This window comes from Folsomia candida, unplaced genomic scaffold (assembly GCF_002217175.1).
Source record: "Folsomia candida strain VU population unplaced genomic scaffold, ASM221717v1 Fcan01_Sc005, whole genome shotgun sequence".
In the NCBI taxonomy this organism is placed as follows: Eukaryota; Metazoa; Arthropoda; class Collembola; order Entomobryomorpha; family Isotomidae; genus Folsomia; species Folsomia candida.
The window spans coordinates 316,049-333,957 of record NW_019091197.1 but is presented as its reverse complement, the minus strand read 5'-3'; the positions used below and the strand labels follow the sequence as shown (position 1 = coordinate 333,957).

General features: G+C 36.4%; 2 protein-coding genes across 3 annotated transcripts; both read right to left on the bottom strand.

The window, feature by feature from the left end:
* Window positions 1–1,007: 1,007 nt before the first annotated feature.
* LOC110849671 lies at window positions 1,008–5,188 on the bottom strand. Of its 2 annotated transcripts, none has more exons than XM_022097103.2 (11): window positions 4,833–5,185; window positions 4,521–4,709; window positions 4,177–4,453; window positions 3,617–3,855; window positions 3,439–3,552; window positions 3,152–3,370; window positions 2,776–3,070; window positions 2,330–2,493; window positions 1,963–2,073; window positions 1,737–1,901; window positions 1,008–1,460 (listed from the first exon to the last, which is right to left on the bottom strand). In XM_022097103.2, the coding sequence occupies exons 1-11, from the start codon at window positions 4,854–4,856 to the stop codon at window positions 1,161–1,163; spliced, it is 2,097 nt and encodes a 698-aa protein (XP_021952795.1). In that variant the 5' UTR covers window positions 4,857–5,185; the 3' UTR covers window positions 1,008–1,160. The 2 variants fall into 2 exon arrangements, with proteins under 2 accessions (XP_021952795.1, XP_035707824.1); XM_035851931.1 differs by having other exon boundaries at window positions 1,336–1,460; window positions 1,681–1,901; window positions 4,833–5,188.
* A 3,295-nt stretch (window positions 5,189–8,483) lies between these two features.
* Window positions 8,484–12,085, bottom strand: LOC110849863. The gene is made up of 12 exons (XM_022097327.2): window positions 11,777–12,085; window positions 11,521–11,703; window positions 11,221–11,458; window positions 10,912–11,135; window positions 10,737–10,838; window positions 10,472–10,660; window positions 10,132–10,399; window positions 9,818–10,050; window positions 9,648–9,746; window positions 9,396–9,509; window positions 9,176–9,337; window positions 8,484–9,105 (listed from the first exon to the last, which is right to left on the bottom strand). The coding sequence occupies exons 1-12, from the start codon at window positions 11,798–11,800 to the stop codon at window positions 8,815–8,817; spliced, it is 2,127 nt and encodes a 708-aa protein (XP_021953019.1). The 5' UTR covers window positions 11,801–12,085; the 3' UTR covers window positions 8,484–8,814.
* Between the last annotated feature and the right edge of the window lie 5,824 nt (window positions 12,086–17,909).

Below are 17,909 nucleotides of genomic sequence, written 5' to 3'. Positions count from 1 at the left end.
TAGCCCTTGGTTACTTTCCTCACCTCAGAAAAACGTTACAACTTCAATGAAATGCGACACACATCCAAAGTAAGCATTTGGAGCAGTCGAATTGCATACAGCTTTTTATGTTTTAAAAAACATTTAAATAAATACGTAGGTATGTATATACATATTGATGCAAAGAAAAAGTTTCGCAAAAAAACAAAAATTAAATTTTAAAAATTTGATGACCAGACAATTATATTGGTTTATATTAGATACATTATGCATAGCATTTGGAATACATACATATATGTTATGTCATCGCCACTCGACATTTCGCCAGCTTGTTGCAGATACATAGATACATGCACATATATGCAGACAAATAGATTGTTCAAAGAGAAAGATGAGACATGTAAATAATGTTTTAATTTAAAATATTAGCAAAATATATATTTACTTTATTGTGGATGGAGGTAAAATGAAAGATTTAGATTAAAAAACGCACGAAGTACAGTCAAGAGCAAAACTTTACGACATATGGAAGAGACTTTTGGGACATGTTATTCAAATGGGGAATTAAAGGCCGTAAAGTTTTGCACCGCGTACCTTTCCGAATAATTTTTTTAACGCTGTGATATAATTTTATTGAATAAAGCGTGCAAAAGTAGGGGGTGACGTGGTAGATTATTTTTGTCGCCGAATTTTTTTCAAGGAACTACAAGGAATTGAAAGAATTAATTTTGGAAGAGACTTTTGGGACAACACATTGTGCTTATGGCTGTCCCAAAAGTCTCTTCCAAAATTAATTCTTTCAATTCTTTGTAGTTCCTTGAAAAAAATTCGGCGACAAAAATAATTTACCACGTCACCCCCTACTTTTGCACGCTTTATTCAATAAAAATTATATCACAGCGTTAAAAAAATTATTCGGAAAGGTACGCGGTGCAAAACTTTACGGCCTTTAATTCCCCATTTGAATAACATGTCCCAAAAGTCTCTTCCATATGTCGTAAAGTTTTGCTCTTGACTGTATATATGTGTTCCTGTGAATTAAAAATTTAAGGGTAACGATTTATTTATGTAAGGCAGTCAATATCACACGAAATTTAGCACGGTTATTAACATAATGTTAAGCACAAGACGAATAAGGTTGCATTTACATTCGTGTACCCGGTTTCTCGTGCACAATAGATTTAAATAATTGTGAACATATCATTTTCAAAGTCATTTTGGTCAGCTGAAAAAAAGCTCTCGAGCTCTTTTTGATGTTTGAATCGCTGGTAGATAATCGTAGAAATTTCCATGTTTATATCTTCCACGACGTCGGGAGGCATCTGCTTCAGCATTCTGTCGTAATTTGTGTACATCGATAAATATTTGAGCTGAGGTTGAGGTGGACACGATGGTGGGAAGGAAACTTCAATTTTTCTATTATTTTCGATCGAATTTACACTTCGGGAAGTTCCCGAAGCTCCACTAGTTACTCCTTGAATCTGCAGAAAAAACGTTAGTTACGCATGAAGATCATTACACTGTTCATTCTGAAAAATAATGTTACCCTTTTGAAAAAATAAATGTCGCTAAATTATAAATTAGATAAACTTTACTTTATCAAGTTAACACTATTCTGGATTTCGGATAGTTTACCTAATTTAGAATCCAGAAAACATTTAATTTTCAAAATGGAAAAATATTTTTGGTGTTGTAGCGAACCACGAATAGACCGAGATAAATCCAAAACGCGGATTTTATCCATTAACAAAAATTACCATATTGGATTCCCCATTTGAAGATGACATCATATCTACCGATTTTTCTAGTTGAGTTCTGATTAATTCAAACTCCTTCTCTTTATTTTCTAGAACAGGACTAGGTTTTGAAACTGACATTGAAGACATGGCCAAGGTTAATTTTCCAAGTTCTTTCGTGACATCCTAAAAAATATTCCTCATTATTTACAAATTTCGATCAAAAACTAAATACAAAATGACAAACGTTTTGCAGTAACACTCCCGAAGTAGAACTAGACGATATGGATATTACGCTTGGACTTTTTGAAATGTTACTTGTTGATTCCCAGTTTTTGGCACTTAGATTTACCACATCCTGAAATAGAGAAATTTTATATATAGTACCGCCCAATTTCTAGATCAAGATAGACACACTTATATACATATTCTTAATGAAGTTGCGTAAAATTTATGTAAGTCTGAATAAAGTAGAGGATGACACAAAAATTGGGTAAAATGTTACCAACGTTGAACAAATTTTACCCGATTGTCGGGTCATCCTCTAATAGAGACCTCTATTTACTCAATTTATATTTATATATATAAAGTCGGGTAAAAATAAGTGCACAAACCATTATCACAGTCTTCATGGCGACCGATACTTGACCGCTATTCGCCAAAATCGCCATCGATTTAAACATTTTTGGCGTGCATTTTGCACTTGTTTTGTGCATTTTCTCCCCCGTAGTTTTCAACAGCATGCAAAGACTTTCCAGGTTTCCATCATCCCTCGAACCTTAAAAGAATAAACAGGTCATAATTAAGACGGTTACACAATTCACGCAGTCTCGCAGTAGGTACAACTTTTGCGAAATAAAAATGCTCCTTTAATCTGAGTAAGTCTGCAAGAATTGGTAAGCTTATTTTTTTCCCTGGAAATATTTTTAAAATTTTATAAAAGTTTCTAAATTAACGGAATTTTTAATTTTGCACCTAGGTATGCATGCACAAAGACAATAGGATGTTACCAAAGACTTCGTGAATTGCCTTAATGTTCACATGCACAAATTTTTCTCACTCATCAGTTCTTCCACTGTATCTTTGACAAATAGATACGTTAAAATTCCGAGGTTAAATAACTCTCCGATGAACATTACATTTCCACGGAATCGTTTCCTTCCAAGCGAAATTGTATCTTCAAGTTGCTCGCGGAGTAGATGATCGGAAGACTGCTGGTTTATTAAGTTGTCCTCTCTACTCTTCAACCAAATTGCGTAAGATTTGTGGTGTTTTATCTCCATCTGACATAATGGTGTAAGACTTTTTCGAAAAATTCTTGATGCTCGGTAAGATTGGCAACACAAAATTTGAACCTGGCAATGAAAAAGAGTCATGTTTATATTCCATGCTCGTGAAATATATTTGCATATGTACATTTCTAACAATTTTCTCACCAAATTTGCACATGATTTTGGGTATGACTTTTTTCTTAACGAATCAACGCTCATGTCGAACATGGTGTAAATTATGGAAACGATTCGTTCAGTATACCAATCCATAGGTTGACTGGAAAATTGTTGAGCTATTTGTGGAGCATTGATGGAATTTAGTTGTGTTAGAAATTTGACGACATCGGCATCAATCTTTCGTTGCTTTAAGATTGGCAAAAAATCCTAGAAAATATTTCGTCAATTTAACTTATTTTTTGTACAGCAATGTCATATTAATTTTGAGCACTTACCGCACCATTGTTGGGTATCGTCGAATTTACTACCGGCATTTGAGCTGTTATTACCGGAGGAGTACTTATAATTTCTTCTGTTTTCCATTTTTTCTCTTGAAGTTTCAAAATTTCCTTAAAAATTAAACAAAATTTTGATCAAACACGGTATCTCACACTTTTCGAGTTTAATACTGACCTCAACCGCAGCTTCCGAACTTAAAGACAAATACCACCCACTATAACTTCGAGTATGAAGGTTTGCAAACACTTTTGCAACCCAAGTTAAGAATTTTGCATCTTCTTTCATCTTTGGCAAATTTACTTTGGTCGGTTTTTCTTCATCCTTCTTCAACAATTCCATTATCGCGTACAACTTGGGCCCAATCGTCTTCATCAGGGCGCAAAGGATTGTCACGCTTACTTCATCGTTCCTAACTTCAGATTCATAAAATGCATTTAATAATTGAGGCATTTTTCGCAGTCCTGGGTAACCTTGTAAACTCCGTAAATTCTGTAAACTTACAAGCTTTTACAAAAATTTTCTAAATATATCTCAGAAAAATTTTCTAGCTTTCTCGCTTACAAATTTTTGCAAGCTTAATGAAATCAAGAGAGGCGTCTTTTTAGTTCGCAACATTTTGTAAAATTATTTTGCAAAATTTGCAATGTTACTAATGGTTACGTGAATTGCCTCATTCTCTTCAATTAACTGTGTCGAGTATGCTCTTAATTAAGCAATTACTAATGGAAACTTACTTAATAGAGCGTCCACGCACTCCATTATTGCTCCAGTTCCGGCCACATCGTAGTTATAAAATTCTCCAATTAGTTGAACATTTGCTACACTGCATTTAATAGATTTGAACTTGAATCTGTCCAATTCTGCTGTCAGGTCATCCACGTCTTGAAATACTTTCAAATTATGTTCCGACATTTTAATTTCTTCCGCATTTTCAATGCCCAGTTTAAATTCGGCCTGACATCTAGCTAGGATTTCCTTTTTCAATTTGAATGATTTATCATGTCTGGATATCTGAAAAAAGAAATGGGGTTTAAAATGATAGAAAATGTTGCTACAATTTCGCAAAAATTGTATTTACCAATTTTGCAAATAAGTCGGCCTTCATCGTGTTCGACTTTGTGACCACTTTGTTCATAACAATGTCGACGATGAACCCGATCAAGTTATCCTTTCCGTTTAGTTCTATGTTTGTAAAGTCTTTCAAGACCTGCTCGAAAGTCTCGGGCTTGAGTTTGTTAAACAGTTTACGAATTGTTAACTCAATATCCTGAAATTAAGTAAAGAGAATTTTTATTGTCACATACATATTTCATGTAAATTTAGGACATTAACTATTCAATTGTATCCACAGTTAACTAAAATCTAGCCATGTATGTATGTGTGTACTTACCTCGGTCATCGCGTTTGTGGCCATTTTAAGTTAGCGAATTAAGAACAACGTTGTGTAAGTACACACTTTATTTGAGAATTTGACTTATGTATGTACATTTGAATTTGAATTTGACCTATGTAGGTATGTAAAATCTCAACAACGATGTACATAATTATTCCTATGAATTTAATACTACAGGTATTCTCATTATTAATTGAAAATGGTATCAAAACTGGCGACACTGTTAACACCGAAATTTTAAACTTTGAGCAAACGTTTCGTCGGATAATTTGTGGACAAAAGAATTTATTTGTTATGAAAGAATTTTCATTGAGCAGAGCTACAGATGACAGACTTACAGATGTACATTCATATGTATGTATATAAAAAGCACCTGTACACATTTACGAAGAGAGTAAGATTTTCACCTGTTTGTCATACGTATGTAACATATGTACCGGTTTACATTGTATGATATGAAGTATGAAGCATTGTCTATTGCAGGTGTAAATTCATAGCAAATAAACCGATACAGGTATGTACATACATGCATTATGTATCATACATAATGCATGTATGCATCATCCTATGAATTCCTATGTACATATTCCCTAAATACTTACAAAAATGTATGTACCATATATTCATGTACATACATATGCAAGTACATGAATGCATAATGCATACATACTTTTAAGACAAAGGCTGGACAAAAATTAATTAAAACTTGAGCGAGTTACCCATGTATACATAATGTACATATGCATGTACGATGCACCGAATTGGTAATAAATATATAATACATGAAAGCATTTCAACTTCTGAAGTATATATATTTGTAACTACATACATAGTACATAGTATTTATTATGGTCGGGTGCATTACATACGTCCAAATGTGCGAGACCAATTTTACGCATGCAAATTTCTCTCTTGTTTAACCGAAATTAACAACAGGCTGGCTACTTGCTCCATACTAAACTGAAATATGATGAGTGGGGTCGCCTTCTCGATGAAATTTCCTGAACTTCCTATCCTGATTTTTAGCGCGTTACAGGACGCCTTCATCCTTCTCAAGTAGCCATCCCGCATCATACGTTTTCGACCCCGCCAATTTTGCAGGATATCCCGCGAAAGCTGGTGCAGGTCTGCTCCCGCCTTGTAAAGAATGAAGGACGTGACTACCGTGCAGTCAATCCCGAGAACGATGGCGATGAGGAAGGCGGGAACGGAGAGTTTGGAATTGTGCGGGATGACGGCGTACAAACACGTGACGCCCACCCAGGTCAGGTCGGTGATCATAATGGGTAGGTTTCCCACCTGGTTGATATTGTTGACCGCGGTGGTTAGAATTTGGGCCTGTCGGTAAGCCAGGATTGATTGCAGGTTGAGGGAATTTCGAGTTCTGAAAGAAAAAAAATTAGCATAAAATCAATATTCTCTCATTTCCCATCCCCAAGTCATATCTCAAATTTAGCCAGCCACAGAGTTGTAAATTTAGGTATAGGGAGTTACTCCGAGAAAACATGATCAGATTTAAACAAGGAAATATGGATAATTATGGACAGTCGATACGGCGTTAAAAAATTTTCGTTGAAAGAATTCGAGGCGAAAGACACTTCAACTAAATTCGGTCTCAATGTACCCCAAACTCTGTCCGACTTTACCCTAGTCTACTCTGTACAAGTAAATCCCTCTACCTAAACATCCAACTCTTCAGCGTCTACCTTTTCAAATGATCCGCCACACAGGTTACCCCGCAATGAAACACGAACGGTTCCGCAACACAGGCTAGACACATTCCATACCCCGAAGAAAACATGTCCACCAGGGTCACCGCCCAAGCCCAATTTTTCCCCATGCCCCAGTCCCACACGAATTCTGCCGCACAATCTGGGAAAGTAGATCGAAGCAGGTGCGGCATTGCGCAGGGCAACATGAGAACCAACAAGTTTAACAAGATGGTCGGCACGATCATGGTGAATATCCCAATGCAGAGGGCAAACCGACCCATTTCACCGCGAGCAACATCGCCCGGCATTCGTTTCCCGGTCGAAACGATGTCCCGTAGTAGGCCGAGTTTAGCTCCTCGTCGGGTCGGAAGTGGTAATTTACCATACTGCGCATGCGTCACCAATATTCCGTTAAAGTAGGCCGCGATTTCGGCCGACTTTATCCTGCATGCCAGACCCATCGCCCAGTGGCCAATATTGCTGAGAGAGAGACAGCATGAAATGATCTGGGTGAAGAAGACGGTTTTGGGACCGTTGTAAATCAGTGAGCGCATTCGCGCCAGGACGATCGCACATTGCGTCGTGTTGAAGATGAGGGGCAACGTGTACTTTAAATTGGCCCAAAACACTGGGACAATTGATGCTTTTTAACCGACCAGGTGATAAAGTTGCAGAAAAAGAGGTTCTTGATGAAAAACTGGGCGCGGATTAGGGGCAAGTAGTCGAAAATGGTGGGCATATTTAAATACAATAAAGAATTTATGTTTCCTCGGAAATTTATTTATTTCAATGGAGAACTGTGGGCTAAACGAGTTTAATTGAAGGAATTTGGTGACTTACTGAGGTCATTTAGTATTTGACATGCCGACGAAATATGTAATGTGATAATGCTGATTCTGAATGTATGCTTTTTTAGAATTCTTACACGACACGTGTATCCTACACGTGTCTCAAATTAGCTAACGACTCCCCACGCAGGATACTTACAGGAGGCTTACCTGTCAAACTTGGAAAATACATGAATTACTTAACGATTTCATTGAGAAATCAAGAGAAAACTTGTTTTTAAATATGCATGGCCTTTCTCTAGTAAATAGGTATGTACACTCTTTGAAAACTGGTATAATATCATTATCATTATGGCTGAATTATCTTAATGGTTCTACCCGGTATCTTAATAATGAGTTTTATGGCTTAGGTAGTAAATATGATGGGAAGTAATGAAAAATTATTTACCGCTCAGAAATAAAGCATTCTATTTACTACGTAAAAAAATCAATACCTGGAGATGTAAACTTATTGCATGTATTTAGAGTGTACATACTGTGGAATTATTTGTGCGTGCCACCTCATTTGAATGAGCTTGGAATACATATGCAAAAATATGCATCATCAGAAATGTGCTCGGGAAATTTTGAGTGATAATTTGGACATATTTCGCATAGTGCATTTGCATATTTTTACGCATTTTACGCATTTAAATAGTGGTAACATCCGAATTACCAGCTCTTAATAGTTTAGATCAAGTAGAATCGCCAACTTCGTGTTATTTGGCTTCTTTGAGGGGCCTGGGGCGGGCGTAAATGTGGCCTTGGAGTCAAACTACCTCATATGTACATATGTACATTCAGGACATTAATGGAGACTGTCACATTTGGTTTTTGTACGTATGCATGTTTAATTGTTTACGGCCAGAGTTTTGGCTATTACCGGAAATCGAGTTACGTAAAAAATTCATCTTGCTAGGTGGAGTTTATGCAACAAATATTATTTAATATCTTAGGAGCCGTCCATAAATTACGTAACACAAAAATTGCGATTTTCTAGACCCCCTTCTCTTTTAACATGTGTAGCGTAGGCACGATATCATTGGAGCCCTAGACCCCTCCCTCCTGCGTTACGTAATTTGTGAACGGTCCCTTACACCAATTCTCAATTTAATTTTCAAATCTACACTGGAATTCTAAACATTTATTACTTATGCAATTAACATTTTATGAACTCATGTTAACTTGACATACGCTTGTATACGACTGTACCTTCATGGGCCCGTAAGCGGCCTCAAAAAGGATACCAATAAATATTGATTCATTCATTCATAAATATTATTTAATAAGGGTATCATGCAATTTCACATGGGACTATTTACCTAAATCAATATCACAGAAAATTAGATATGTTCCACTTAAATAAGGTACGCGACTCCTATCCTTTGTATTTTGATGGTGGTGCACTAAATTTCCAAACCTTGAAATTTAGTCTGTATCTCAACTATTGTACGTAAACATGTCGTTTTCAAATTCGTTTTGGCTCCTAGAAAAGCTCTCGCGTTCTTTGTAATATTTGAATCGCTGGTAGATAATCGCAGAAATTTCCATGTTTATATCTTCCACGACTTCGGGAGGCATCTGTGTAAGCATTCTGTCGTAATTTGTGTACATGGATAAATACTTGAGCTGGGGCGGAGAAGATGACGATGATGGCAACGAAGCTTCAATTTCGCCGTTTTCGATTGAACTAACACTTCGGGGAGGTCCTGCATTTGCCCCCCCACGAATCTGTACATATATGCGTACGTGAACGTCCCATGAATATGAATATGGAAAAATTCTTGACATGAAAAATTACCACGTTGGATTTTCCTCTCCAACAAGATATCGAATCTCTCGAGTTTTCTAGTTGCGCTTTCATGGGGTCGAATCCCTCCTCCTTTTCTGTAGCCAAGTAAGCCCTCAATTTTACGGAAGACATGACATCGGTCAATTCTGCAAATCGTTTGGATACAAAATCCTGCAAAAAATACGGTTTCAATTATTTGCAAAAATCTCAATAAAAATGCAGCATGTACATCTCCCTCTCCGAAGAATGCATCTGAAGTAGAATTTGACGATGTGGACATTCGGCTTGAAGTTTTTGGAATATTACTCGACTCCAAATCATTATTACACAGTCTCGGGAAATCCTGAAATTAAACAATGGCAAATTTAGGTACAAGTTTCTAGGAAATAATTGTTAAATAGAAAATTAACAACATTTTATGCTCCTATATTATCTTTTTATGTATTTAGTACGGATTTTTCACATCAAATTGAAAACTTACCACGTCATTCGCCAAGTCCAAATTTACGTTATCGCTTAATTTTGAAGTCGTCAGAGCGTCTTCAGTTTTCCAATTGTTCTCTCGAACTTGCAAAATTTCCTAAAGAAATATTCATACTTTAATTTCGACCATGGATTAATTTTTACAGATTTACAGTCGCAGCTACCAACCTCGATTGCAGTTTCCGAATTTAGCGACGAAAAACATCCACTAGTAAGTTGATCATCCAGGTCTCGAAACAGGGTTTCAATCCAGTGCACGAATTCTGCGTCATCCTTCAATTTTGAAAAGTTTAGGCTCGTTTGTTTATCTTCCTTAAATTGATTGACTGCCTTATCCAACTTGAGACCAATCGTTGTTATCAGGGCGCAAAGAATCGCCACGCTTACATCATCGTGCCTCTCTTAATGCACAAAAATATTTATATTAATTTTCCATAATTAACTATCACTCACAATTTAAAAAAAATTGAAGCTCAACTTACTTGAAAGAACGGTGACACACCGCATGATTGTTCTTTGGCTGAGTATTTCGTAGTTGTACAGCTCTCCAATTAGTCGAATCTGACCTCCACTTCGTTTAATACATTCTGACTTGGTTTTGTCAAATTCTTCTGAAATTCCATCGTTATCTAATAAATTATCTTCCGATTCATTAATCTTATCCACATCGGCAACAATTGAGTGGAATTCGAATTGACATCGGTCCAAGATTCTTTTTCTCAATTCGGATGAACGATCACTAATGGATATCTGATAAGAGAAGAAAATTAGTTTAAAAAGTTAATAATTTGCAGAAGCTTATCGCAAGATGTAAATATGCACCATTCTTGCAAAAACCCCGGCCGACGTGGGTTTCTTGACCACTTTCTTCATTATAATATCAACGATGAGACTTATCAGGTTAACCTCGCCGCCATTTAAGTAGTGATAGGTTGTAAACTCTTGCAAAACCTGGTCGAAATTGGAATGGCTGAGCTTGTTCAGCATTTGTCGAATGGTTAATTCGACATCCTGAAATTATAGACAATTTTAGAGCGTATTTATAAATTTAATCCGGATTAATATGAAAATGGAAACTTAAATTTACCTGGTCACTCGCCAAATACACATAATTTGCGTTATTTCCTGATCTTGAAGTGCTTGAAACTTCCCCCGTTTTCCAACTGTTCTTTCGAAGTTGCAAAATCTCCTAAAAATTCAACTCAATTTTAGCTAAAGTCTAATTTTGATGAATTATGTATGTATCGTTACATATTTTTAACCTCGAGATCAGTTTTTGAACTTGAAGACAAAGATCGACTATTCCTTCGAGAAGCCAGGGCCTCAAACAGGTGTTCGACACGTTGTATGAATTTCTTTTTCAATCGTTTTTTACCCTTCTTCAATTTCATTTCTTCGCTAAATTCTCTAACTGTCTTATCCAACTTTCGTCCAATCGTCCTTATCAAGATGCACAGGATCGTCACGTTCAAATCATCGTACCTCTCTTAATTCATGCATAGAAATATGTATAAATCATTCTGAACAAACTGTAACAATTATGTTGAAATTCTAAATATGTATGTACTTACGTAAAACAACATCGACACAATTCATAATTTTCTTATTGCTTAATGCGTGACAGTTGTACAATTCCCCAAGTAGTCGAACAATTGCCTTGAATGTGCTCATATCAGTGGACTCCAAGCTATCCCCCAATCTTTTAAACGTGTCCATATTATTGGCAAATATGCTGGCATATAGTAGGAATTCTGCCTTGCATCGCTTCACGATTACTTTTCTCAACTTAGGACGACGCCATTTGGATATCTGAAATGATTTTAACGTGGGAAAAAAATTCCGAAATTTATTAGCATACTTTGTGCATTTACCAATCGTGCAAATACGCTGGCCCTCCATGGATTCCGGTCCACCTTACTCAGCATAATGTCAACGACGAGACTTGCCACGTGATTGATATCATTGGCATTTATGCTCGTAAAGTCTTGCAAAACCTCGTCGAAATTGGAGTGACTGAGTTTGTTCAACAATTGACGAATGGTTAGCTCGAGATCCTGTAAATTTATTGGACAGAATTTTTAAATTAAATTGAATTAGTTCGACACGCCAGAAATATGACTTATGTACCTTTGATGTTTTGTCCGTGGTCATTTTAGGACCAAATTAGCACCCGTAAGCATACAGGTATCGCTGTAATGTTAATTCTAAGAGATAGGAAAAGGAATTTGGAATTGATCAAGTGTGTCGTTAAAAGTGAAATGTTTGCATTAGTTTGCTTTAAGGTTATTTGAATTATTTGCAGAAAATGTAGAACACTATAGTACCAATTAACAGGTACACAAAGGGCTGGACAGAAAATTAATAAAGAAAAGTAGCCCCAATTAAGACGTCAACCAAATCACCTGTTCACTATTTAACATTAATGTTGTGAATCTACCACGCAAGTTGCGTGACGCAACACGTTGATTCATCAGATGCATGTAATTTTCCTTTGTTGAAGAAGGATGAATGCACGCAAACCAGGGTATGTTTTTGTTGTGCATGTGCATGGCGTCTTAAGTAAATATTTTATGCAATGTAGCCTACATTATGTAGCTACATTGCGGGAGATAATAAAATGCACGGCCAATACGGCCACGGACCGTGGCCGTGGATTACAGAAATTTGACCGTGGTTCAATATAAGTGACCGTATAGTCCAATAAGTTGACCGTGGGGTCAAATAAGTGACCGTGGGTGACCGTATAGTTAGATAAGTTGACCGTGGGGTCAAATAAGTGACCGTATAGTTAGATAAGTTGACCGTGGGGTCAAATAAGTGACCGTATAGTTAGATAAGTTGACCGTGGGGTCAAAGAAGTGACTGTATAGTCAAAGAAGTTGACCGTGTGGTCATATAAGTGACCGTGGGTGACCGTATAGTTAGATAAGTTGACCGTGGGGTCAAAGAAGTGACTGTATAGTCAAAGAAGTTGACCGTGTGGTCATATAAGTGACCGTGGGTGACCGTATAGTTAGATAAGTTGACCGTGGGGTCAAATAAGTGACCGTATAGTCAAATAAGTTGCCCGTGTGGTCATATAAGTGACCGTAAGGTCATGTAAGTTGACCGTGGGTTCAAATAAGTGAGGTTAAAAAAGTCACGGGGTGACCGTGGGTGAAGGTGATATAAGTTGAGGCTATTAATTAAATCTTGATCAGTATGTTATACTTTTTAGCCCGAACCAGGGCTTATGTAATCGTCATGTCCGTCCGTCCGTCTGTCTATCTTTCGATAACTCTCGAACGAGTTGACCGATTGACTTGAAATTTTATATGTATATTGGACAAAGTTAGGAAACGAGTTCGAAGATGGGCCAAATCGGTCATGTGGTTGACCGGTGGGGGTCATCGGAGTGGGTGGGGTCTTATGCACCAAAATTTCAAAATTGTCGTAGAAAGCTGAAATTTTGCACGGAGGTTGCTAATGGTATTTAATGAAAGAATATGAAGTGAAATTGGAAAAATTTTCATCTTGAGGGACCCTAGCGGGTGACCCATACTGATTTTTCAAAATCTTTATTTCGAGCTGAAATTTGGTGGAGAGGTTGCTTTTGGGTCCTAGTGGAAGAATATGACAGGAAATTGGTAGAATTTTTATCTAGGGCGACCCTATGGGGGGACCCATACCGATTTTTAGAAATTGCCGTAAGAAGCTGAAATTTTGCTTTATCATGAAATAATATGAGGTCAAATATGAACAAAAATTAACCAAAAATTAACCAGGGGCACTAGGGTGACCTCCACTGGGAAGTAGAAGTCAAGGGGAATGGATAATAAATATTTTTTTAGAACTTGGAGCCTAGTATTAATAATACGAAGGATTGGTACAAGAATTAGTGCAAAATAGTAGCACATAATTTTATAGAACACTACTGACAAACATGGGTTTACTAATCACCCCTAGTTCGGGCTAAGCTAAGCTGTACTGATAGGTTTTATTAAGTTATAATTATTACTGTTGACTGTTAATTTTATGCGCTGTTAGCTATTTATTGATTTTCATATAATTGTAAGTGATTTTTGAGTGGTTAGCCCGTTCCACATTCACCAAAAATGTTTGATAACGTCGACATGAATTCAGAGTTCTTCAGGCCATAAGAGTTCGGCGTCGAGATATTGGAAATTGCCGAACACGAAGATGTGATCCCTTGTTGTGTCAACTTTAGTGCCAGGCATTAATCACATCTATGCTTGGTTTAAAAATATAGACTAAACAATCGTATAGGTTGATAGATAGTAGCTTTTGATGAAGGACCCTTCATATCTTTTAAGCAAAGCTAGGATTTGCATATACAACCGGTTTGTTCGTCTCTCTGCATCACATTATGTTGGACAAAGTTTTGCAGAAATGTATGCCCGTAGAATGAAACTATCAAATTCAAAGGTAGGTTTAGTGAACAAATACAATTTTTCAGAATTGCTAGTAATATAATGTTGTATTTTGTATGATTCGGATGTATTTGCTTGGTATTGCATGCATTGGTTAATAAAGATACGCAGGTTATTCAGATAAGTTTATATCCACATTATAATGTCCAGCATGAATTGGGGAAACGACATTGATGACTGTGCATTTTAAGAGACAGTGGTGTGTTATGGTGTGTATGAACCTTTGTGCAGTTTCTAGGCCACTTTTGTAAAGGAGGTATACCTGCATACCGGTCATATCGTCGAAATTTTACAAAATAAAGTAGTACAAAATGTTTAAATTCTTTTTGGATGGTCTTTATAATATAATGGGTCACATAATGTTTTTCCCATATTGTAGTCTGTACTCATACCTGGGATGACCAATGCACAGTCTAATCTCCCCAATTTAATTTGAATCATTTGAATCATAGTCAAATTTGCGTGACAATTTGTGTCATGCAAAACAAACTATTGTGAGTGTCATCCGGATGCCACATTCGTATAATCTATATACACTCGTATCAAAATGTTCATCATCCAGAATGGTTGCCCGACAAATGTGCAAAGACATTTGTGCAAATGACAAATGTGCAGCCGATAAATGCATTATTACTAATTATCATTATAAAGAGGTTGACCCCTTTCAATTTTGTAATAAAAGTTCCATAAAATTTCCACATTTATGCAGTGTTAAATTTAGTGACACCCCTCTGGGACAAAATTAAAAATGACAAAGAAATCCCGAAGTATTTCACTGAAGTTTAAAATTTTTATATACATTTACATACATAATTTCAGCCTATACAATAGAAACTTTACGAAATAGGTCATATTTGTCGCCTGGGTTGACCCAGTAGGGTTACCGCCACCAGTTTTACTAAGCGGTTGTGCAACATTGAAATTTTGCATGAAGCTGCAGGGTGGCATTAAATTTACAAATTCAAGTAGATTCGATTTTTTGCCAAGGTGAGACCTAGTTTAAGAAAAAATCATGAAAAGTTGAAATGCTGTAGGCAAGATGTTGGAAAATTTATGCACAGTAAATATATAGTTTAGCAAAATATTAATTAAATTAACAATAACTTAATACTGCTGATTAAATTATATCGAGGTATGTTGCACTATTTATTTGAAAATTTTCTACACGTTTATTAGCTCGCCCTGCGTAGCATGAGAGCTATTGAATTCCTCGTGTCCGTCCGTCTGTCCGTCTGTCTGTTGACGAGTTTTTTACATCAATTGATGCTAATTAATAATCCCCTTGTCCATTATAGAATTGTTTAGTCGCACCATTGGTATTGAACAGTCCGAACGCAAATGGTGCAAATCAATTGGGAAAGTTGATTGAGAAAGGGCTACAATTTCGGAATAAGTAGCACCGTTAGTATCGAACAATCGGTTATCCGAAGTGATGCGAAATAATTGGGAGAATCGTTGCAAAATGCACCAAAACTGCCGGATAATTGGAAAAATAAATACAAAAATTTGACACCACGATTTCATTGCGTCGCGAGAAAAATCAAAACTATGTCAAAATTAGATATTTATTTTGTCAGCTAATTCTACACTATTGGTGCAAAATTATGTATTTTTTGTACTAATTGATGCTAATTAGACTACCCCTGTTCCAGTTTTGATCAAATTAATAACACCGTTGGCTTCTAAACACCGGTGATACAAAATGATGCAAAGTAATTGGTGGAAGGGATGCAAAACGCACCAACAGTGCAGAATATCCAGGAGAAATAACAATACAATTTTGACATACAGTTTTCGAAATTGGGAAATGCAATTGGGTCGCTAAGGCTGCACAACTGGTGCAATCTTATCCGGCGCTTTTAATTTTTCTTCCGTTTTTATGCATTTTTATTGGTGCAAGAATATGTAACAATTATGATTTATATTGTCGGCTTATTACATTACGCACCTTGGGTGCAAAGTTATATCTATATCATTATGACAGAGTGAGCTACTTCTACGGTTTATTGGTTGCACATTTATCATTTGCAAATTTATCGGGCTGCATATTTGTCAGGCTACACATTTATCGTATGCACAAATGTCTTGCACATTTGTCACCCCATCTCCAGAATAATGATTGAATATATTCATACATACCAACATATGTAAATATTCAATGTGTGCTCATAATAATTACGATAACTCATCAAACAGTTGACTCGTTTAACAAAATCTTTCTCATTAACTTGTCGTTTTGTTTAAAGTTATTTGCTATTCATCATTCAAATTATAGAATTGGTTTTATTGATTTAATGCATGATCACTCTTTGTGGCACATATAGTCTTATAATTCGTAAAAGTACAGAATAAGCACAATTTTGCTCAATAGTGGGTCAGTGACAAACTTTAATCACTACTTTATTATTAACTTTATAATAAATAAACCGTTGCAAACGAAATGTAGCAATACGGCGAAGCTACAAGGAAGTGTGTCCTTATCACATCCACACGCCCACGTCACATTTCGTCCTGCTACGAAATTCAACCCTGCGTAGGTTGGAATTATTCGACTGCAACTTTCGATTGACACTACGCACGCAAAATTCCGACGTTTGACCCACACCAAAAGGTCATGGGGTCGTTTACCGGCGCAATTATGTCGATTATTTAAATCCCCACCCCAAAATATGTCTAAAACGGTCGAAACAAATTAAATAAATAATAATAATAAATGTCGCAATCGACATGTGTCATCATCTAACGGTCGTAGGGTCATCATAAATCGGAATGATGTGAATTACTGAAATCCTCACTCGAAAGCGGTTGAAACAAAAAAATTATTCACCTTCAACCGTTGACGTCATCACCGCGGCGTCGTGACCTTATGACCTATGCCACCCATCTTCGAAATGTACCGTATTTAGAAAATTATAAACACGTTGGCGAAAACCGCATTTGGAAATTTGAAATTCGAATGCATTTAATAATTAGAGTACGGCCGGACAAGGCGTTCCCATAATAGGGTTTCTATACCAGGAACTTAACTCAGAATAGAATTAAAAATCTCATTCATTTATCATTTGTCATCCATTAATCAATCATCGATCTATCAGCCATCCATCATGAATATCAAACTATTGATCTTGAGTTTGGTAAGTGTAATTTAATATATTTAGTGCCATAGTTGTGATATATATATATGTATAGGTATTAGAGAGCAGAGAAAAAGTATCAGGACAATAGGTAATTCGGCCTCAAAATGGTCAAAAATGATTTTTTGAAATCTCAATTTTTTGTATGATGTTGTAAACATTACTAACGTTAGGGATTCGTGAAGAAACGAGACCTTAATACATTACCCACTTTGTTTTTAGTATTTTTCGTCGCGCCCGCCATTTATGCTTTTTCGGAAGACTTTGCAACTTCATTGTTAATTTTCTCCCTCCGTAACCAAAATTTTCTTTAAATTTCGACTGTTTCACAAAGCTGGGAGTATGTCTTCTTACATATATCCCAATTTTTTTTATTGGGCTATAATAAGTGTTGAATGTGAGACTTTCATTTTTCAACGTCAAACTGAATTTTTTTCGATTTCTTCCTTGGTTGTTGGTAGTTGTTGCATTGTAGATTGGTTCAAGGTCGGACCAAAAAATTGCAATTTATAATTTATTGTACTCCATGATGAAAGGAATCCGACGGCCTATCACATTTTTCTGAAAATAAACCTGTGCGTTCTCACAGCCCTTTTGAACTGAAGGGTCCGAAAAATGCCAAAATTGGCCCAACGCCTGCCAAACCTAAGATTTCTTCATAAATTTTGAAAAACATTTTTATTTCTCTTCGGTTTT

Coding starts and splice junctions, on each gene's coding strand:
- LOC110849671 (XM_022097103.2), bottom strand. CDS start 4,856: ATGGCCACAAACGCGATGACCGAG. Junction 4,454..4,520: donor CCGACTTATTTGCAAAATTG/GTAAATACAATT, acceptor TTCTTTTTTCAG/ATATCCAGACATGATAAATC. Junction 3,553..3,616: donor GTTCGGAAGCTGCGGTTGAG/GTCAGTATTAAA, acceptor TTAATTTTTAAG/GAAATTTTGAAACTTCAAGA.
- LOC110849863 (XM_022097327.2), bottom strand. CDS start 11,800: ATGACCACGGACAAAACATCAAAG. Junction 11,704..11,776: donor CCACGGACAAAACATCAAAG/GTACATAAGTCA, acceptor ATAAATTTACAG/GATCTCGAGCTAACCATTCG. Junction 11,136..11,220: donor TTGTGTCGATGTTGTTTTAC/GTAAGTACATAC, acceptor GCATGAATTAAG/AGAGGTACGATGATTTGAAC.